The 22,067-nt window shown below is 42.6% G+C and overlaps 2 protein-coding genes across 11 annotated transcripts in view; both read left to right on the top strand.

Moving 5' to 3' along the window:
* THRAP3 (thyroid hormone receptor associated protein 3) overlaps positions 1-3,072 on the top strand; it is a 71,828-nt gene extending 68,756 nt beyond the window's left edge. For all 5 annotated transcript variants that reach the window (XM_082362862.1, XM_082362860.1, XM_082362863.1 and 2 more), the window contains one exon: positions 1,494-3,072. In XM_082362862.1, the coding sequence (XP_082218988.1) occupies positions 1,494-1,715 (222 nt within the window). In that variant the 3' untranslated portion in view covers positions 1,716-3,072. The remainder of the gene's footprint in view (positions 1-1,493) is intronic.
* A 125-nt stretch (positions 3,073-3,197) lies between these two features.
* SH3D21 (SH3 domain containing 21) overlaps positions 3,198-22,067 on the top strand; it is a 29,384-nt gene continuing 10,514 nt past the window's right edge. For 4 of the 6 annotated variants that reach the window (XR_014236314.1, XM_082363188.1, XM_082363189.1 and 1 more), the window contains exons 1-10: positions 3,198-4,348; positions 4,526-4,683; positions 4,773-4,836; positions 5,089-5,207; positions 5,457-5,547; positions 5,724-5,779; positions 5,879-5,924; positions 6,072-6,172; positions 6,291-6,377; positions 6,543-6,585. Coding sequence is in view for 5 of the 6 variants with exons in the window: in XM_082363188.1 (XP_082219314.1) it covers positions 4,345-4,348; positions 4,526-4,683; positions 4,773-4,836; positions 5,089-5,207; positions 5,457-5,547; positions 5,724-5,779; positions 5,879-5,924; positions 6,072-6,172; positions 6,291-6,377; positions 6,543-6,585 (769 nt within the window). In the remaining variant the exon portion in view is untranslated. The remainder of the gene's footprint in view (positions 4,349-4,525; positions 4,684-4,772; positions 4,837-5,088; positions 5,208-5,456; positions 5,548-5,723; positions 5,780-5,878; positions 5,925-6,071; positions 6,173-6,290; positions 6,378-6,542; positions 6,586-22,067) is intronic. The other 2 variants (XM_082363186.1, XM_082363187.1) reach the window with 2 other exon arrangements.

The following is a 22,067-nucleotide window of genomic DNA, read 5'->3' as shown; positions in this document are numbered from 1 at the left end:
CTAACCTAAGCCTCCCTCCAGCCTTTATGCAAGGGATAGAACCATAACCTTCCCCTGAGGCTGCAGTTCCACCCTATTGCTCCCCAGCACAAGATTGACAGGAAAGACAGCTCAGGATCTCTTTTTGAGGAAGGGGACCTGCCTCCAAAATGAAACGCTACTGGGGCTTCTCTCTTCTAAGCTGTTGGTCATTGTCAGGCACCAGGCACCATCTGAGCCTCTCTGCCTCTCAGGTTAGGGCTCTTCTAAGCTGAATTACCTGGCCAGTGAGAGAGCTCTTTTGGCTTTGCTCAACAGCAGGCTCAGATCCAAGCAGACGTGACTCTTGAGTGTTGTGACCAAGGTCAACTTGCAGCTGAGTCTCTTCATCACCCCTGAGGACTGGCATGGAAACAGGAAGCTAGGAAACAGGTTGCTGTGTAAATCACTGTGCATAGCCAACTTCACTTTTCTAGGGCTGCTGGTAGCTACTTTGGGACTCCTAGAGGACCCTTGAACCTATATCTAGGGAAATGTTGCCTGGGCCCAGAATAGGTACTGGAGTGGGGCTGCTTAAGGGAAGGATTAAAGGCCACACAAAGCCCCTTTCCCTACCCCATCTGTCCCCTGAAGGAGCATTGCCAGCCTGATACATTTAGGCTAGTGAATAAGCAGCTGGCCCTTTAGCTGAGCTAACCCCTCAGGGGCCTAAGGCACTACTTGTGTGGGTGGAGGGTTTAGACTCTTTGAAGCCATGGGGCTGATGAGGTAACAGTGACTTTTCAAAATGCTTTGTCAGTCGTTCTTTTTCATTGGATCCCTTCTTCTCTTCTCATGTGATCATCAGACCAGGGATTGAGTTGTAGGTTTTGTTTTTTCTACTCTGCCACACTGCCTCCTTGCATAAAACTAAAGAGGGGAGGGATACAAGACAGGAGGCTGGGTTCTGGTCCTGCCTTTGCCAATAACTGGTCTGAGACCATGAGCAGATCATTTTCCCTTGGTCTCACGGCCTGTTCTTGGCTGAGGGGGAGGGTTGGGGAGAGCTAGAGTCCTAACTATGTGTGTGTTCTGTGTTGCTTCATCTCTTAGCTTCCTGACAACTCAGATCATAGTTTCACATTTAGGGGTGATTTGCTTTCTCAGACCCACCCTTTGAGAGACAGTGTTCTAAATAATATGGAGTTACTTAAAGTTCCTCTGCCTATTTTCCCATTTGTGTAGTGGAGGGTGATAATGATAGGGTAGGGTAGATGTGAGGATTAAATGAGATAATGCAGGAAAAGGTCTTTGAAGATTTTATCATCATCATCATTATTATAATGCCTAAACTACTGCCTTAGAATTCAAGGAACCCAACTGAATATTCTCTTAGATCTGAATCAGTAGCATTTTTAGAGTGGGGGACAGGGCATAGGTTCATTTGAGAAAGTCACATTTGGATGGGTTCAGAGGAGAGGGTCCTGGCTGCTCTTGTTCACTCTGGCATTGATGGCAGTCTTCTTTCCTTTCAGCACGATGACCGTGAAGGTGAAGGCAGTGAGAAGTGGGTGAGCCGGGGCCGGGGCCGGGGAGCCTTTCCTCGGGGTCGGGGCCGGTTCATGTTCCGGAAATCCAGCACCAGCCCCAAATGGGCCCACGACAAGTTCAGTGGGGAGGAAGGGGAGATTGAAGACGACGAGAGTGGGACAGAGAACCGAGAAGAGAAGGACAATTTACAGCCTACAGCTGAGTAGAGGCCACCTTGATGGGAGCCCCTGCCCAAGGGAGAGAGGCGCTGGGAAGATGGCTGGTGAGGAGCTAAACAGAGGAGCCTCGAGAAGATTCTGAAAATCCCACCCCTACCCCCCACCAGCCATGCAGAACTCCTACTACAGCCGAAAGCATCCCTGGCGCTGTGTCCCGCTGGACAGAGGCAGCCGGCTGTGGGGCCTGGGGTCAGGCCCAGCTCTTGAGCAGAACACACCACGTTGGGCTTTAGCTGTGTGGTTCTCATTTGTTGCTGTGTGGGGTGGGGCTGGGGTAGGGAGGGCAGAGCGATACTTGGATTTTGGTTTGTTCCCTATTAGAAACCAACAGTTTTATTCTTCATTTCATTTCATTTGGAGCTAAGAGGACTAATTTGATGATTTTCGATCTCTTCTCCCTTATCCTGATTTTAAAAGCCCCCCCCCCCTTTTTTTTTAGGCATATATAGTAACATTAGCGGAAAGATTTAATTTGGGCAACTTTGATTCTTAAAAAGAGAAAACAAAGCATGTGAATAAACATTGAAGTGTTCACCTCAGTTTGGGACCAAACTGCTTGGATCTTTGTAAAAGTTGGTTTTGTATGTCGAGGAGGAGTTCAAGGCCTTTCTGACCACCTTGTGTTCCCCTTTTCTGCGCAGCCATGTATCACATGGTGTTGCTCCTGACCACACCCCATGTGCGCACCTCCCCTCCCCCCCAATATTTTCTGATTTCTTCTGGGCTGGGCTTCCCCTTCTCCACCAGCAGCTCCAGTATCCCAAACTTCCTAGTCCTGCTGATCCTCTCAGCAACAGGGGTGGAAACTGGATGTGGCAGTTTCTGGTCTGTTTTCTAAGAAACTTCTGACTTCTATTATCTTTACAAATATAAGATGAGAAAATAATTTTTTCAATATTTTTTATTAATCTTTTTATAAAATGAAAAGAAACTCCTATGATCGATTAAGGAAGGTGGTTATGGCTGGGTGGTTTGTGGGGGTTTTTTGTTTTGTTTTTTTCTTTTTCTTTCTTTTTATAACCTTAAGCTTTAAGTTGAAACATTCTCAGATGTTTGGGGGGAAAACATCCTCTTAAAATGGGTCCTTGTGCTTGCCTTCTGGGGAGGCGGTCCTGAGCAGGTGAATCATATGGCATTTATGCATATGTTATATGCGGACTGCACCCACCTCTTCCCCCCCCTCCAACCTTTGCCTCTTGGGTTGTTATGCTACTTTCCCCTTACTTTGCTACATTTCTATAGTTAAGTTGGTTTTACTTGAATGATTCATGTTTAGGGAAAAAAAAATGAAAATACCCTTAAAATTTGTTTCAACTCCTCCTGCAAATAAAAAAATAAAGTGGCAGATGTAAATGGGCTCTGGTCATTGTCACCCTGAGTGTGTGTGTTGGGGGGGGGGTGTCTCCCATAGCAGCTTCAGGGAACCTGAAAAACCAGGTGTCTGTGGGGGGCTGGGCCCAGACTGTTGCTTGGCTCCATCCTCTCCAGCCCCGCATTCGGTTGTTCTAGGAGGACTTCAGCCGATCCTGCGTTGGGTAATAGCTCCTCTTTCCCTTTCCAGTGATTTTGCTTCGTATCCTGTACCTTGGACACCCTAGGAGAACCAGATTTTTTTCACTCTGGTGTCATAAGCAAGGACTTTGGCTTCCAGAGTGGTGGGGCAGGGGTCAAAGGGTGTGGATAACAGGCTCGGCTTTCTTTTTTTTTTTTTGAGGCTCACAGATTTTTTGAAAAATAATCTTTTCATAAAGCTACTTAAGTCACTCCAGCTGCTGTTCAGTGCAGCACAAAAATGGGCTCCATGCTGCAATGAAGAGTCTCCATTAACCCCGGGGTAGCAACAGATGAAGTGGTTGCAGGGCTCAGGCTTGGCTTTCTACGTTCGCCACTAAGCAGGAAGATGACCTGAAAATTAGCCTAGCCCACGTGGGACTGGCACTAACCTTCAGCCTTTGCCAGCGTTGGCCTTGGCTGCAGGAGAGCAGGAGCCTTGAAAGCTCCTGAAGTTCCCTTCCTGTCTTCCCCCTGGGAGAATCCGGGGATGTTTTCTGAAACCAGACGAGGCCCCCTTGGCCTGAAGAAAGGGTTTTTGTGCTCTTCCTCTTCCCTTGAAGGGGGTCCAGGGAGGAATATGCTTCCCAGGGAAAGCAGCAATAGCTTTGTGCGCACAGAGCAACCACCCCGTCTACCCAGGACCCGCCTGCTGGTATGTGCCTCTTCCCACCTCCCCTGCAGCTAAAAGCTTGTCAGCCCGGAGAGAGGGTAGGCCAGTAATGGTGGGTGGGAGCCTCAGGGCCAAGGCTGAGAAGGAGGGAAGGTGGCTAGACTGAAACTTAGGTGGCTAGGCAGACAAGATCATGTCGGGGAGCTGTGACCCCAGCACTGGCCAGAGATCCCGGAGTCCTCACTCCTGGTTTGGGGACCGAACCTGCCGAGCTGGGCCACCCCCTCTCCCATACCCACTCCTTGCACCTGGAGCCCGACCTATCGGCTCGTGTCTCCGCCTCCTTGGCTTCACAATCTCGCTGCTTGTCCCACCCTACCTGGACCCAGTTCTCGGCTGCGAACGCGACTGCACCATCCTTCTTGCTCGGCTCCGGAAGGCGCCCCGGAAGCCATGGGTATGTGCAGAGGGTTTGGGGTAGCTCTTCTATGCAACTGCGTGGAAATAGCGATAAAAGCCTATACCACCACCCCGCTCTCCCGCTGTCCACACGGGGCCTGGGACTCGCGCCATGGCCAGTCGGCCCTGAATGGGCTCTTCTGAGCCGCGTGCCCGCGCCATTCTCCGCCCGCAGAGGCGCTGGTCCTGGCCGGATACAGCGCGCAGAAAGAGGACGAGCTGAGCCTGGCGCCCGGGGACGTGGTCCGGCAGGTGTGCAAGGGGCCCGCACGGGGCTGGCTGCGTGGAGAGCTTGGGGGCCGTTGTGGCCTCTTCCCCGAGTGCCTGGTGCAGGTGAGGTCGGGCGGGGGGTGGGGTGGCGTGGCTCTCAGCGCGCGCCCTCGGGAGCTGAGAGCCCCCCCTGCCCGTGCGCTCATTCGTAGCAGATCCCTGAGACTCTCCGCGGTTCGGGGGAGGCGCCGAGACCGCGCTGTGCGCGCCGCCGAGGTGAGAGCCAGGGCGGTGGGCGGGCGCCCGCAGCCCACCCCCGCCCCCCAGGTCGTCCCAGCTCGCCGAGACGGGCGCGGCTCTGGGCGGGACTGCGTGGCCTCTGGGCGGCCCGTGATTGGTTCTCGAGTACAATGCTCCGCCCTGGGGCGGGGCCTGGAAGTACCAAGGGGGCGCTCGCGGCCCGCCCGTCCCCCAGCTCAGCTGACTGGGGCCCGAGGCTCCAGCGGCCTCACTCTCGTCCGACCCCAGGTCACCCCGTCGAATCTCCAGGCCCCCAAAGATGGTGCAAAGTGAACTTCAGCTACAGCCCGGAGCAGGCGGACGAGCTGAAGCTGCAAGCTGGGGAGATTGTGGAAGTGATAAAGGAGGTGAGGGGATGAGGTGATGAGAGGGTTTGGGGGGAGATGATGGAGTACGTCTCCGGATGAGGGGACATGGGTGCAGTGAGGGTGTGGGTGATGGGACTGATGAGGGGCACAGAAATGGGAAAGTGGGGGAGCAAGGGAGGAGAGGGGTCATCGGGCAGAATCGGGAGAGGGGGGTGAACCAGGGTTTAAGATGCCTAGGGAGCCCCTTGGGGCAGAACCAGATGCCCCTTCGTCCTCCCGCCTCCCCAGATTGAGGACGGCTGGTGGCTGGGGAAGAAGAACGGGCAGCTGGGAGCCTTCCCGTCCAACTTTGTGGAGTTGCTGGACAGTGGACCCCCAAGTGAGACCTGGACCCTGTGACCCCGTGAACCCCTGTGACCAGACTCTACAATCTTCAGTGACCCTCCCCAGTGGCCTGAGCCTGTGATCCACACATCTTGCCCCATCACCCCTTTGACCTCTCCCATGACCTAAACTGAATTAGCACCCGCCCCTAACCTCACTATCCCCCACCAGGCCTTGGTAACCCAGACATGCCTTCAATCAGCCTTGGTCCCCAGCGGCCTCCCAAGGTAAATTGGGTGGAGTGGGCAAAGAGGTGGTGAGTTCCTCTTGGCTGGGGGGGGCGGGGGGTTGGGGGGCTCAGCTTGTTCCTCCCCCTGCCCCACTAGCTGAGCAGCATGAACTATGACAGCCCTCCAGACTACCTGCGGACAGGTGAGCACCCAGCCAAAGGGTCCTTCAAATCCTCCCCCTCAAGCCACTCTGACTTGGGGGGGGGGGACCCAGCTAGACTGATGGAGGAGGGAGCCGATGAATGGTTTGGGGAGGGGGTTTGGCTTCAGTGAACTGACCTCCCCTCAGTCTCCCACCCTGAGACCTACAGGGTCCTGTTTGACTACCATCCCGAGGCCCCAGACGAGTTGGCGCTGCGGAGGGGGGACGAGGTGAAAGTACTGAGGAAGGTGGGAAAGGCACAGGGCAGGGGAGGGCACAGGGACGGGGGTGTTGAGAAGGGTGGGCTTGGGGAAGGAAGGAGCGTGGGGATCTGGCTCACCACCCCGTGGCATCTTGCTCTCCCAGACCACAGAGGATAAGGGCTGGTGGGAAGGAGAGTCTCAAGGCAGAAGAGGACTTTTCCCAGATAACTTTGTGCTCCCACCACCCCCGGTGAGTACGAAGCCAGGCACTCAGGTGGCAAGGGGCAGGCTACTCTGGACAAAGTTGGGGGTTGTGGCTCTCACGGGACACAGCTGGAGGGCCACCCACAAATGAGGGTGGAACCTAGAAATGTGAGGGCTCCTCTTCAGATTCTGACACTTCTTTTCTGCATAGATCAAGAAGCTGGTCGCACGGAAAGTGGCATCCCGGGAATCAGGTGGGTGCCCGGGAAGCCTGGGATTGGGGGGTGATCTCTGGGAGACGATCCACCAGTCCAGTGGCTCATAAACACCCATAGTCTCCCAGTGGTCCAGTACACCCCCTTAGGAGGTACCTCCCCATGGGACTGGTAGGAATGTATGTGGTCAGTGTTAGGAATGTGTCACTTTGTGTGTGTTAGTATGTTCCTGTTCTTCTCTCCAGAGAATGTGGCTGTCATTCTCATGAACGAATGTGTTTAGGTTTGTTTCATTTTGTAAGGAAATGTATGGATCAGTGTATCTGGGTCTTTGAGACTGTGTGTTCATGTATCTATTAAGTGTGTCAGTGAATAGTTCTGTTTATGCATCACTGTATTCGTGGGATGTGTCTTTAATTTATGTTTTAATGTAATATTTCACATAATCAAAAAATATACATAATATATGTGTTTTAAAACTTAATAATGAGCACCCATGGTCTGTCACCCAAACCCGAGAACTAGAAATTGCTAGTGGTTTGTGTGCTCCTCTCTTTCCCTTCCGCTACTTCCCCAACATCAAAGGTAACCCTGACCACTACCCTGAATTTTGAATAATTCCCTTGAGTTTTTAAATGTACTCACTTTGGTATGTGCCTAAACAATGTATCAATTAATTTATTTTTGTTTGTTTTTGAGGTCTATAAAAATGGTATCATATGTTTATGGTCTTCTGGGACTTGCTGTTTCCAATCAACATTATGTTTCTAAGATTCATCCATGTTGTGTGTAGATGCAGTTCATTTCTTTTTATCTGCTGTATACTATTCCTTGTGGAACTGAATGCAATTTATGTATCTGGTCTATTCCTGATGTTGGACATTTTCGTTGTTTCTAGTTTTTATTTTTATTTTATTTTTTTATTCATTTATTGTTGTTTGCTAAAGCCAAGTAGAAAACGGCAATAGTAGATGTTTATATGTTTTAAACACAAACATTTGATAAGACACCAAGTGAAAAATGTACATTTATAAAACAGGAAACAGAAAATCTCCTTTATCTTTCCAATATAAACCAGTAGCCACTGCTGGCCCCAGGTCTGCCTCAAGCCTTCAGTCCCCTGGGAGCTGCTCTCTGGATATGGTGTGTGTTTTCAGGGACTTGCCCAGCCTCTGGCAGCAGGACTCCTGTTGCAGGAGCTGAGTAGTAAAGACAAGAGGGGCTAGGAGGGCTGTGATGAGGTTGCAGGGCTGGAACCAGAAGCAGCAGGGCTCTAGTATTTATTATTACAAATAGTGCTGCCATAAGCACTATCATGTGTCTGTCTTCTGGTGTGCAGGTATAATGTTTCTCTAGGATATAGTCCTAGGAGTGGCACTGCTAGAGTGTACGGTATGTAAATGTTCAGCTTTTATGAGGTCAAGTCACATTGGTTTCCAAAGGGATTGTACACTTTTACCACTCCACCATCAGTGTATAAGAAATCATACTGATCCAAATTCTCTTCAACACTTGGTATTACCAGATTTCATTATTTTCGTGAATCTAACACAAAATAGCATCTCATTGTGGACTTCATTTGTATTTCCCTGGTTAGTAATAATTGTTGGAGTCCTTTATATATTCTGAATTACGTGTTATACATGTTATAGATACTTTCAGTTTGTGGCTTTTCTTTTTTTTAGTGAGGTTTTTGATGAACAGGAGTTCTAAATCAAAAAAAAAATTTTTGAAGTATAGTTGATTTACAATATTATATTAGTTTCAGGTGTACAACATAGTGATTCAAAATTTTTACAGCTTATACTCCATTTAAAGTTATTGCAAAATATTGGCTATATTCCCTGTGCTGTACAATAAATCCTTGTAGCTTATTTATTTATTTATATATCATTAAAAAAAATTAGATTCCACATATGAGTGATACCATATGATATTTGTCTTTCTCTGTTTGACTTACTTCATTTAGTGTGATAATCTCTAGGTCCACCCATGTTGCTGCAAATGGCATTATTTCGTTCTTTTTTATGGCTGAGTAATATTCCATTGTATATATGTACCACATCTTCTCTATCTGTTCCTCTGTCGATGGACATTTAGGTTGTCTCCGTGTCCTGGCTATTGTAAATAGTGCTGCAATGAACATTGGGGTGCAGGTATCTTTTCAAATTATGGTTTTCTCCAGATATATGCCCAGGAGTGGGATTGGTGGATTATATGGTAGTTCTATTTTTAGTTTTTTAAGGAACCTCCATACTGTCCTCCATAGCGGTTGTACCAATTTATATTCCCACCATGTAGCTTATTTGTTTGTTTATTTTTTTAAATTTATTTTTATGTGGGATCCCTGACCAGGGATTGAACCCAGGACCATGGCAGTGAAAGCACCAAGTCCTAACCACTGGACCACCAGGGAATTCCCATTAATTATTTTATACAGAGTAGTTTGTACCTTTTAATCCCTACCACTATCTTGCCCCTCTCCCCTTCCCTCTCCCCACAGGTAACCACTAGTTTGTTCTCTATGTCTATGAGTCTGTTTCTATTTTGTTATATTCATTTGTTTGTTTTGTTTTTTAGATTCTACATATAAGTGATAAGCACATATATGTGATAACATACAATATTTATCTAGGAGTTAATTTTAATGCAAACATATCAATCTTATCTTTAATAGTTAGCAGGTTTTTTCTTGTTTAAGTAATCCTTCCTGCCCCAAATTCAGAAAAACCATCCATTTATATTTTCTTTTAAACTTTTAAAGTGTTGCTTTTCATTTTTAAATGCTTTTATCTATGTAGCATTGATTTTAATGAGTGCTCTAATTATACATTTTTCCATATGGACAATCACTTGTTCTAGCACCATTTATTATTTCTGCATGTAGTTTTATTGTGTCATTTTAAAAATTAGATATCCTTTTTATTATTTATTACAGGACTATAAAAATGCACTGATTTTTGTATATTGATTTTATAGCCAGCCATGGTGCTGATAATTTCAGTATTTATCTGTAAATCCTTAATAGGTTTTCTATGAAGACAGTCATTTATTCTGTGAGTAATGACAGTTTGGCTCTCTCCTTTCCACATCTTATATCTTTTAATTTCATTTTCTTGTTTTACTCTAGTGGCTAGGATCGCAATACAATATTGAATAGAAATAGTGATGCTGAACATCATTACCATGTTCCTGATTTTAAATGGAATGCTTCAAACTTTTTCCCTTTAACAATGATGTTTGCTTAGATCTTTTGTAGGTATATTTTTGTCTGGTTAAGGAAGGTCTTTCTATTTCTTTTGCTTAGAATTTTTATCAAGAGTGGGTGTCGAATTTTCTAATTGTTTATATGAATCTTTTGAAATGATTATATGGGTTTTCTTCTTTAATCTGTCAATGTAATAAAGATATTTGGAGAATTTTCTAATATTAAGCCACCCTTGTATTCCTGGGATAAATTCAAATTGGTCATGGTTTATTATTTTTTCATATACTGTTGGGATACCTTCCCAGTTTTTTTTCTTTTCCTTCAGATTTTTGCACTTGTTTTTACTGTCCTCATCTGATTATCAGTATTATACTGGCCTCATGAATGAGTTAAGGAATATGTTTTTTTGTTTTTAAAATATCTTTTAGAGCTTACATAAGATGGGAATCATCTTTCCTTGAAAGCTGGTAAAACTTGCTTGTACATTCATCTGGTCCTGTTTTCTTCCATTATGGGAAGATTTTAAACTACTTCAATTTCTTTATAGTTATAAGCAAGTCTGGCTTCTGGCTAAAATATTTTCTTTCTTCCTTCCTTCCTCCCTCCCTCCCTTCCTTCCTTCTCTCCCTCCCTCCCTCTCTCCCTCTCTCTCTCTCCCTCTCTCTCTCTCTTTCTCCCTTTTTTTTTTTAAGTGCATAGTGTTTTTAATATATATATATTTTTTAATTGGGGTATAGTTGTTTTACAATGTTGTGTTAGTTTCTACTGTACAATGAAGTGAACTAGAGTTCCCTGTGCTATACAGCAGGTTCTCATTAGTTATCTATTTTATACATATTAGTGTATATATGTTAATCCCAATCTCCCAATTCATCCCACGCCCTCCTTTCCCCCCTTGGTGTCCATACGTTTGTTCTCTACATCTTTGTCTCTTTCTCTGCCTTGCAAACTAGTTCATCTGTACCATTTTTCTAGATTCCACAAATATGCGTTAATATACGATATTTGTTTTTCTCTTTCTGACTTACTTCACTCTGTATGACAGTCTCTAGACTCATCCATGTCTCTACAGATGACCCAATTTCATTCCTTTTTACGGCTGAGTAATATTCCATTGTATATATGTACCACGTCTTTTTTATCCATTCGTCTGTCGATGGGCATATAGGTTGCTTCCATGACCTGGCTATTGTAAATAGTGCTGCAATGAACATTGCGGTGCATGTGTCTTTTTGAATTATGGTTTTCTCTGGGTATATGCCTAGTAGAGGGATTGCTGGGTCATATGGTAATTCTATTTTTAGTTTTTAAGGAACCTCCATACTGTTCTCCATAGTGGCTGTATCAATTTACATTCCCACCAACAGTGCAAGAGGGTTCCCTTTCTCCACACCCTCTCCAACATTTGTTGTTTGTAGACTTTCTGATGATGCCCATTCTAACTGGTGTGAGGTGATACCTCATTGTAGTTTTGATTTGCATTTCTCTAATGATTAGTAATATTGAGCATCTTTTCATGTGCTTCTTGCCCATCTGTATGTCTTCTTTGGAGAAATGTCTATTTAGGTCTTCCACCCATTTGATTGGGTTGTTTTGATATTGAGCTGCATGAGCTGTTTGTATATTTTGGAGATTAATCCTTTGTTGATTCGTTTGCAAATATTTTCTCCCATTCTGAGGGTTGTCTTTTCGTCTTGTTTATGGTTTTCTTTGCTGTGCAAAAGCTTTTAAGTTTCATTAGGTCCCATTTGTTTATTTTTGTTTTTATGTCCATTACTCTAGTAGATGGGTCAAAAAAGATCTTGCTATGATTTATGTTCAAGAGTGTTCTTCCTATGTTTTCCTCTAAGAGTTTTATAGTGTCCAGTCTTACATTTAGGTCTGTAATCCATTTTGAGTTTATTTTTGGGTATGGTGTTAGGGAGTGTTCTAATTTCATTCTTTTACTGGTAGCTGTCCAGTTTTCCCTGTACCATTTCCCTTTCTTTTTCTTTCTTTCTTTCTTTCTTTCTCTTTCTTTCTTTCTCTTTCTTTCTTTCTTCCTTCCTTCCTTCCTTCCTTCCTTCTTTCCCTCCCTCCCTCCCTCTCTGCCTCTCTCTCTTTCTTTCCTTCCTTCCTTTCTTTCTTTCTTTCTTTTCTTTCTTCCTTCCTTCCTTCCTTTCTTCCTTCCTCCCTCCCTCCCTCTCTTCCTTCCTTCCTTTCTTTCTTTCTTTCTTTCTTTCTTTCTTTCTTTCTTTCTTTCTTTCTTTCTTTCCCTTCCTCCCTCCCTCCTTCTCTCTCTCTCTTTCTCTCTTTCTTTCTCTCTCTCTCCTTCCTTCCCCTCCTCCTTCCCTTCTTCCCTCCCTCCCTCCCTTCCTTCCTTCCTTCCTTCCTTCCTTTCTTCCTGCCTGCCTGCCTGCCTGCCTGCCTGCCTGCCTTCTCCTGGCTTAAAACAACACAAATATCTCACATTTTTGGAACCTGGAAATCCAAATTCTGGATGTTGGCATGGCCATGTTCTTTGTGAAGGTTCTAGGGGAAGAATATTTCTTTGCTTCTTCTTAGCTTCTGGCAATCTTTGGCTTGCAGTTGCATCACTCCATTCTCTGCCTCTGTATTTACAAGGTCTTCTGCCCTCTGTGTCTGTGTCCAAATTTCCCTCTTCTAATAAGGATACCTAACCCAGTCACTGGGTTAGGGTCCACCCTAATCCAGTATGAGCTCCTCTTAACTTGATTACATCTGCAAAGACCTCTTTACAACTGCTCTTTAAAGGGCTTCACCTTGGAATTCAGAGGGAGAGGAAACCTTACACCTCAGGAGACTGGCACAAACAGCATTCTGTCTCCTGGTCCCTGGGTAACCATGGCTGGCCAAAAATCTCACTAAAATTCTTCAATCAGTTTTAGTGAGTTATATTTTTTAATTATCTGTTTAATCGATGTTTTCTGACTATTTATATAAAGTTGTTCATAATATTCTCATAATGTTTTTTTTTAATTTATTTTATTTATTTATTTTTGGCTGCATTGGGTCTTTGTTGCTGTGTGCAGGCTTTCTCTAGTTGTGGCTAGCGGGGGCTACTCTTAATTGCTCTGCTCAGGCTTCTAATTGCAGTGGCTTCTCTTGTTGCAGAGCATGGGCTCTAGGTGCATAGGCTCAGTAGTTGTGGCACGTGGGCTCAGTAGTTGTGGCTTCCGGGCTCTAGAGCGCAAGCTCAGTAGTTGTGGTGCACGGGCTTAGTTGCTCCACAGCATTTGGGATCTTCCCGCACCAGGGCTCGAACGCTTGTCCCCTGCATTGGCAGGCGGATTCTTAACCACTGCGCCACCAGGGAAGTCCCCTCTTATAATCTTTTAAATTTCATCTGTATCTGCAGTTATAGTCCTTTTCATTTCTAATATTTATTTTTTCAACTGTTTTTTCTTGTTCAATCTCTTGTTACTATATGCTTGTTCAAAGTCTTGTTACTATATTCTTATTCAGTCTCTTGTTACTATATTCACATACTTTAAAAAAAAACTTCTCTATTGTACCTTTAAAAAAAACTGTGGTAAGGGATTTCCCTGGTGGTCCAGTGGTTAGGACTCTGTGCTCTCAATGCCAAGGGCCCAGGTTCGATCCCTGGCTGGGGAACTAAGATCCCGTAAGCTGCGGCACAGAAAAATTAAAAAAATTGTGGTAGGAAATATATAAGATTTACCATCCTAACCATTTTTAAGTGTACAATAGTGTTAACTATATGCACGTTATTTTGCAAAAGATCTCTAGAAAGTAACTTTGTTTTCTTTTAATTTTTGAATTTTATTTTATTTTTTTATACAGCAGGTTCTTATTAGTCATCAACTTTATACACATCAGTGTATACATGTCAATCCCAATCGCCCAATTCATCACACCACCATCCCCACCTCCCCGCAGCTTTCCCCTCTTGGTGTCCATACGTTTGTTCTCTACATCTGTGTCTCAACTTCTGCCCTGCAAACTGGTTCATCTGTACCATTTTTCTAGGTTCCACATATATGCGTTAATATGTGATATTTGTTTTTCTCTTTCTGACTTACTTCACTCTGTATGACAGTCTCTAGATCCATCCATGTCTTAACAAGTGACCCAATTTCGTACCTTTTTATGGCTGAGTAATATTCCATTGTATATATGTGCCACATCTTTATCCATTCATCTGTCGATGAGCATTTAGCTTGCTTCCATGATCTGGCTATTGTAAATAGTGCTGCAATGAACATTGGGGTGCATGTGTCTTTTTGAATTATGGTTTTCTCTGGGTATATGCCCAGTAGTGGGATTGCTGGATCATATGGTAATTCTATTTTTAGTTTTTTAAGGAACCTCCATACTGTTCTCCGTAGTGGCTGTATCAATTTACATTCCCACCAACAGTGCAAGAGGGTTCCCTTTTCTCCACACCCTCTCCAGCATTTGTTGTTTGTAGATTTTCTGATGATGCCCATCCTAACCGGTGTGAGGTGATACCTCATTGTAGTTTTGATTTCCATTTCTCTAATAATTAATGATGTTGAGCAGCTTTTCATGTGCTTCTTGGCCATCTGTATGTCTTCTTTGGAGAAATGTCTATTTAGGTCTTCTGCCCATTTTTGGATTGGGTTGTTTGTTTCTTTCATATTGAGCTGCATGAGCTGTTTATATATTCTGGAGATTAATCCTTTGTCTGTTGATTTGTTTGCAAATATTTTCTCCAATTCTGAGGGTTGTCTTTTCGTCTTGTTTTTCATTTCTTTTGCTGTGCAAAAGCTTTAAAGTTTCATTAGGTCCCATTTGTTTATTTTTGTTTTTATTTCCATTACTCTAGGAAGTGGATCAAAAAAGATCTTGCTGTGATTTATGTCAAAGAATGTTGTTCCTATGTTTTCCTCTAAGAGTTTTATAGTGTCCGGTCTTACGTTTAGGTCTCGAATCCATTTTGAGTTTATTTTTGTGTATGGTGTTAGGGAGTGTTCTAATTTCATTCTTTTACATGTAGCTGTCCAGTTTTCCCAGCACCACTTATTGAAGAGACTGTCTTTTCTCCATTGTATATCCTTGCCTCCTTTGTCATAGATTAGTTGACCATAGGTGCGTGGGTTTATCTCTGGGCTTTCTATCTTGTTCCATTGATCTATGTTTCTGTTTTTGTGCCAGTACCATATTGTCTTGATTACTGTAGCTTTGTAGTATAGTCTGAAGTCAGGGAGTCTGATTTCTCCAGCTCCGTTTTTTTCCCTCAAGACTGCTTTGGCTATTTGGGGTCCTTTGTGTCTCCATACAAATTTTAAGATTTTTTGTTCTAGTTCCGTAAAAAATGCCATTGGTCCTTTGATAGGGATTGCATTGAATCTGTAGATTGATTTGGGTAGTATAGTCATTTTCAAAATATTGATTCTTCCAATCCAAGAACATGGTATATCTCTCCATCTGTTGGTATCATCTTTAATTTCTCTCATCAGTGTCTTATAGTTTTCTGCATACAGGTCTTTTGTCTCCTTAGGTAGGTTTATTCCTAGGTATTTTATTCTTTTTGTTGAAATGGTAAATGGGAGTGTTTCCTTAATTTCTCTTTCAGATTTTTCATCATTAGTGTATAGGGATGCAAGAGATTTCTGTGCATTAATTTTGTATCCTGCAACTTTACCAAATTCATTGATTAGCTCTAGTAGTTTTCTGGTGGCATTTTTAGGATTCTCTATGTATAGTATCATGTCATCTGCAAACAGTGACAGTTTTACTTCTTCTTTTCCAATTTGTATTCCTTTTATTTCTTTTTCTTCTCTGATTGCCGTGGCTAGGACTTCCAAAACTATGTTGAATAATAGTGGTGAGAGTGGACATCCTTGTCTTGTTCCTGGTCTTAGAGCAAATGCTTTCAGTTTTTCACCATTGAGAATGATGTTTGCTGTGGGTTTGTCATACATGGCCTTTATTATGCTGAGGTAGGTTCCCTCTATGCCCATTTTCTGGAGAGTTTTTATCATAAATGGGTGTTGAATTTTGTCAAAAGCTTTTTCTACATCTATTGAGATGATCATATGATTTTATTCTTCAATTTTGTTAATATGGCGTATCACATTGATTGATTTGCATATATTGAAGAATCCTTGCATCCCTGGGATAAATCCCACTTGATCATGGTGTATGATCCTTTTAATGTGTTGTTGGATTCTGTTTGCTAGTATTTTGTTGAGGATTTTTGCATCTATATTCATCAGTGATATTGGTCTGTAATTTTCTTTTTTTGTAGTATCTTTGTCTGGTTTTGGTATCTGGGTGATGGTGGCCTCATAGAAAGAGTTTGGGAGTGTTCCTTCCTCTGCAATTTTTTGGAAGAGTTTGAGAAGGATGGGTGTTAGCTCTTCTCTAAATGTTTGATAGAATTCGCCTGTGAAGCCATCTGGTCCTGGACTTTTGTTTGTTGGAAGATTTTTAACCACAGTTTCAATTTCATTACTTGTGATTGGTCTGTTCATGTTTTCTATTTCTTCCTGGTTCAGTCTTGGAAGGTTATACATTTCTAAGAATTTGTCCATTTCTTCCAGGTTGTCCATTTTATTTGCATAGAGTTGCTTGTAGTAGTCTCTTAGGATGCTTTGTATTTCTGCGGTGTCTGTTGTAACTTCTCCTTTTTCATTTCTAATTTTATTGATTTGAGTCCTCTCCTTCTTTTTCTTGATGAGTCTGGCTAATGGTTTATCAACTTTGTTTATCTTCTCGAAGAACCAGCTTTTAGTTTTATTGATCTTTGCTATTGTTTTCTTTGTTTCTGTTTCATTTATTTCTGCTCTGATCTTTATGATTTCTTTCCTTCTTCTAACTTTGGGTTTTGTTTGTTCTTCTTTCTCTAGTTCCTTTAGGTGTAAGGTTAGATTGTTTATTTGAGATTTTTCTTGTTTCTTGAGGTAGGCTTGTATAGCTATAAACTTCCCTCTTAGAACTGCTTTTGCTGCATCCCATAGGTTTTAGATCGTCGTGTTTTCATTGTCATTTGTCTCTAGGTACTTTTTGATTTCCTCTTTGATTTCTTCAGTGATCTCTTGGTTATTTAGTAATGTATTGTTTAGCCTCCATGTGTTTGTGTTTTTTACGTTTTTTCCCCTGTAGTTCATTTCTAATCTCATAGCGTTGTGGTCAGAAAAGATGCTTGATATGATTTCAGTTTTCTTAAATTTACTGAGGTTTGATTTGTGGCCCAAGATGTGATCTATCCTGGAGAATGTTCCATGTGCACTTGAGAAGAAAGTGTAATCTGCTGGTTTTGGATGGAATGTCCTATAAATATCAATTAAATCTGTCTGGTCTATTGTGTCATTTAATGCTTCTGTTTCCTTATTTATTTTCATTTTGGATGATCTGTCCATTGGTGTAAGTGAGGTGTTAAAGTCCCCCACTATTACTGTGTACTGTCGATTTCCTCTTTTATAGGTGTTGGCAGTTGCCTTATGTATTGAGGTGCTCCTATGTTGGGTGCATATATATTTATAATTGTTATATCTTCTTCTTGGATTGATCCCTGGATCATTATGTAGTGTCCTTCCTTGTCTCTTGTAACATTCTTTACTTTAAAGTCTATTTTATCTGATATGAGTATTGCTACTCCAGCTTTCTTCTGATTTCCATTTATCTTTTTCCATCCCCTCACTTTCAGTCTGTATGTGTCCCTAGGTCTGAAGTGGGTCTCTTGTAGACAGCATATAGATGGGTCTTGTTTTTGTATCCATTCAGCAAGCCTGTGTCTTTTGGTTGGAGCATTTAATCCATTCACGTTTAAGGTAATTATTGATATGTATGTTCCTATGACCATTTTCTTAATTGTTTTGGGTTTGTTTTTGTAGGTCATTTTCTTCTCTTGTGTTTCCCACTTAGAGAAGTTCCTTTAGCATTTGTTGTAGAGCTGGTTTGGTGGTGCTGAATTCTCTTAGCTTTTGCTTGTCTGTAAATCTTTTGATTTCTCCGTCGAATCTGAATGAGATCCTTGCCGGGTAGAGTAATCTTGGTTGCAGGTTCTTCCCTTTCATCACTTTAAGTATATCATGCCACTCCCTTCTGGCTTGTAGAGTTTCTGCTGAGAAATCAGCTGTTAACCTTATGGGAGTTCCCTTGTATGTTATTTGTCGTTTTTCCCTTGCTGCTTTCAATAATTTTTCTTTGTCTTTAATTTTTGCCAATTTGATTACTATGTGTCTCGGCATGTTATCTCCTTGGGTTTCTCCTGTATGGGACTCACTGGGCTTCCTGGACTTGGGTGGCTATTTCCTTTCCCATGTTAGGGAAGTTTTTGACTATAATCTCTTCAGATATTTTCTCTGGTCCTTTCTCTCTCTCTTCTCCTTCTGGGACCCCTATAATGCAAATGTTGTTGTGTTTAATGTTGTCCCAGAGGTGTCTGAGGCTGTCTTCATTTCTTTTCATTCTTTTTTCTTTAGTCTGTTCCGCAGCAGTGAATTCCACCATTCTGTCTTCCAGGTCACTTATCCGTTCTTCTGCCTCAGTTATTCTGCTATTGATTCCTTCTAGTGTAGTTTTCATTTCAGTTATTGTGTTGTTCATCTCTGTTTGTTTGTTCTTTAATTCTTCTAGGTCTTTGTTAAACATTTCTTGCATCTTCTCGATCTTTGCCTCCATTCTTTTTCCGAGGTCCTGGATCATCTTCACTATCATTATTCTGAATTCTTTTTCTGGAAGGTTGCCTATCTCCACTTCATTTAGTTGTTTTTCTAGGGTTTTATGTTGTTCCTTCATCTGGTACATAGCCCTCTGCCTTTTCATCTTGTCTATCTTTCTGTGAATGTGGTTTTTGTTCCACAGGCTGCAGGATTGTAGTTCTTGCTTCTGCTGTCTGCCCTCTCACCTTTGTTTTTTAACTCTAGTTTGTCAGTCTTTTTCTTTGGTGATAAATTGATGAGTTTAGACTATATTAATCATATTATTTTACAACATTTTTAAATGTTTATTTTCTCCTTTTTTTCTTATCTCACTTTTTTCATTAATTTAGAATTAGTACACTTTATTGTTATTATTTTAGTGGTTGCTCTTGAAATTTACCATGTATATTTAACTTTACAAGTCTGAATTCAAAGTCTTAACCTTTCTCCTGAACAAAATCTCCAACTATTATTTTTGAATTATTTCTCCTTTCAATTCTGTCAGTGTTTGCTTTATATATTTTGAGGCTTTGTTGTTAGGCACATGTACATTTGTCATTGTTATCTCTTCCTGATGTACTTACCTGTTTATCATTATAACCTCTCCCTCTTTTTCTTTAGTAATTTTTCTCATCTTGAAGTTTGTCTGATATTAATATATGGTTACTATTATAGTTACTATTTATGTGATATATCTTCCTCCAATCTTTTACTGTCAACCTATTTGTGTCTTTGAATCTGTTGTCCACAGTATATAGCTGGATCTTGCTTTTTTAATTCAGTCTGACAATCTCTGCCTTTTATTGGGGTGTTTAGGTTAAGAGTTAGCAAATTATGGTCTGTGGGCCAAATCTGGCCTGCCACCTTTTTTGGGGAATGGGGGTTAACAGCTTTATTGAGATATATTCACATACCATACAATTCACTCATTTAAATGTACAATTCGGTGGTGTTTAGTAGAGTCATAGTTGTGCAACACCACCACAATCAATTTTAGAATGTTTTTGTCACTCACTGTACTCTTTAGCCATTACCCCACCAGTCTCCCCATTCTCCCCTCCTCATCCCAAGACAACCACTAATCTACTTTGTCTTGATAGATCTGCCTACATTTCATATACGTGATATCATACAATATATGGTCTTCTTAATGGGCTTCTTTCACATCGAATAATGTTTTCAAGGTTTATCCATTTTGTAGTATGTGTTGTACTTCATTCCTTTTTATTGCCCAGTAATATTCTATTGTATCACTTTTTTCCATTCATTTGTTGATGGATATTTGGGTTGTTTCTACTTTTTGGCTATGAACTTTATTAGTGTACAAGATTTTATGTGGACGTGTTTGCATTTCTCTTGGGTATATACTTATGAAAGGAATTGCTAGGTGATATGATAACTCTGGTTTAACTTTGGGAAGAACTGGCAGACTGTTTTCCAAAGTGTTTGCACCATTTTATATTCCCGCCAACAGTGTATGAGGGTTCCAGTTTCTCCACATTCACACCAGTACTTGTTATTATCTGTCTTTTGATTGTAACCATCCTAGTGGGTATGAAGTGCTATCTCATTGTGGTTTTGCTTTGCATTTCTTTGACAGCTAATGATGTTGAAAAAATCTATCTGAGTCCTTTGCCCATTTTTTAATTGGGTTGACTTTTTACTGTTGAGTTGTCGGAGTTCTTTATATTTTCTAGATAATAGGCCCTTATCATACATATGATTTGCAAATATTTTCCCCTGTTCTTTGTGTTGTCTTTTCACTTTCTTGATGGTGTCCTTTGTGCTCAAAAGTTTAAAATTTTGATGAAGTCCCACTGACCTATTTTTTCTTTGGTTGCTTGTGCTTTTGGTGTCATATCAATGAAACCAATGCCAAATCCAAGATTGCACCCCATATTGATTGCGTTCTCTTCAACCATGGCAGTAAAGCTGCTCATCCTCCACCTATCCCACCCTGCAGAATGTCCACATGGACCAAGGCAGTAGGGGGTGGGGGAGGGATGGGAGCAGGCAAGAACACCATCAAGCACAAGTGCTTCTCCAATTATTTTATGTCTTTGGTCAGTATCCAAGCACTGAAATGGTTGTTTTGCCATTTTTATCCAGCTTTATAGTTGCTGTGTGGAGAGAGTATTTAACCACCACCTACCTCACTCAGCCATAGTCAGACCCTGCTTCTATTACCTCTTCCTTTGAACACTGCTTTCAAATTTTCACTCGTCTCATTCTACTTCTAGTTTACTAATTCTCTCTCTAGATTTTATCTAGGTTTTTTTTTTTTTTTAAATCTATCTATTTATTTATTTATTTTTGGCTGAGTTGGGTCTTCGTTGCTGCGCGCGGGCTTTTCTCTAGTTGCGGCGAGCGGGGGCTACTCTGGCGAGCGGGGGCTACTCTTCGTTGTGGTGAGTGGGCTTCTCATTGTGGTGGCTTCTCTTGTTGCGGGCACGGGCTCTAGGCACGTGGGCTTCAGTAGTTGTGGCGCGCGGGCTCAGTAGTTGTGGCTCACAGGCTCTAGAGCGCAGGCTCAGTAGTTGTGGCACACGGGCTTAGTTGCTCTGCGGCATGTGGGATCTTCCCTGACCGGGGCTTGAACCCGTGTCCCCTGCACTGGCAGGCAGATTCTTAACCACTGCGCCACCAGGAAAGTCCCTTTATCTAGGTTTAATCTGCTGTTTAACCTACACGTTGCATTTTATTTCATATATGCTATTTATCATCTCTAGTAGTACAGAATTCTTTTTTTTTTTTTTTCTTCCCTGCAAAATCTTCCTGGACCTAACAGGACCTAATGGTCCTTTTGTTGCATGCTCATCCTTTATTTCTTCAAATATACTATATGTAGCTATGCTGTGTTCTTTTCCTGACACTTCCAGTATCTGCTGTGTGTAGCGTCTGCTGACTCCTGCTCTCAGTGGCCTGCCCTCTCGTGTGTTTTAGGATCTTTGTGTATGATCTCAGTGTGTGGGAGTTCTGTACACCTCTGTAGGGGAAAACTTTTTCCAGCGAGGACTTGCTTTTACTTCTGCCAGTAGCCAGAGGGCACCAACCACCGGAGACCACTTCAGCCCTGCAGAAGAAAGTGGTGCAAGACTCTCGCTGCTGTCTGGCTACCGAGCTCTGGGCCTGTGACGAGCCAAAGGAGCAGAACATGGGGCACCTGCTCCTCATCACTGGCCCCAGGCTCTGTAGCCACAAAGTCGTGCTGCCCTCTCACTTCCTTTCTGGCCCCAGTTCCTACCTTTTTTGTGGACTTCTCCTACCTCTTTTATGTCCAACAGTGCCTTAAAATTGTATTCTAAGCAGAATGTAATTGCTCTCTAGTGGGAGGGCTCCGCAGAGCACCTAATCAGCCACACTACAAGAAGCAGGCCTCATAGTTAACATTTACTGAGCTTTGACTATATGGCAGACACTAAGCACCTCACATGGATTAAGTCACTCAAACCTCACAACAACCCTACAGGATGTGTGTTCTTGTTTTCCATGTTTTATGGATGAGGACATGGGGGCACAGAAAGGTTAAATTACCAACCAAGTTCTCACACAACTGGCGAGTAATAGAGCAGGAATTCCAAGTCTGCTGTCTGGCTCTAGGATCCATGCTCTCGCCCACTGCGAGCCACAGTCAGGGGATTTTGTTTGTATCTGTGTGTGATATTGTGTGTGTAAGTCAA

The sequence above is a fragment of the Balaenoptera borealis genome (assembly GCF_965194805.1).
Source record: "Balaenoptera borealis genome assembly, chromosome: 1".
NCBI classification, from domain to species: Eukaryota; Metazoa; Chordata; class Mammalia; order Artiodactyla; family Balaenopteridae; genus Balaenoptera; species Balaenoptera borealis.
Note: the sequence above shows the minus strand (reverse complement) of the source record. Positions and strands in the feature narration are given on the sequence as shown.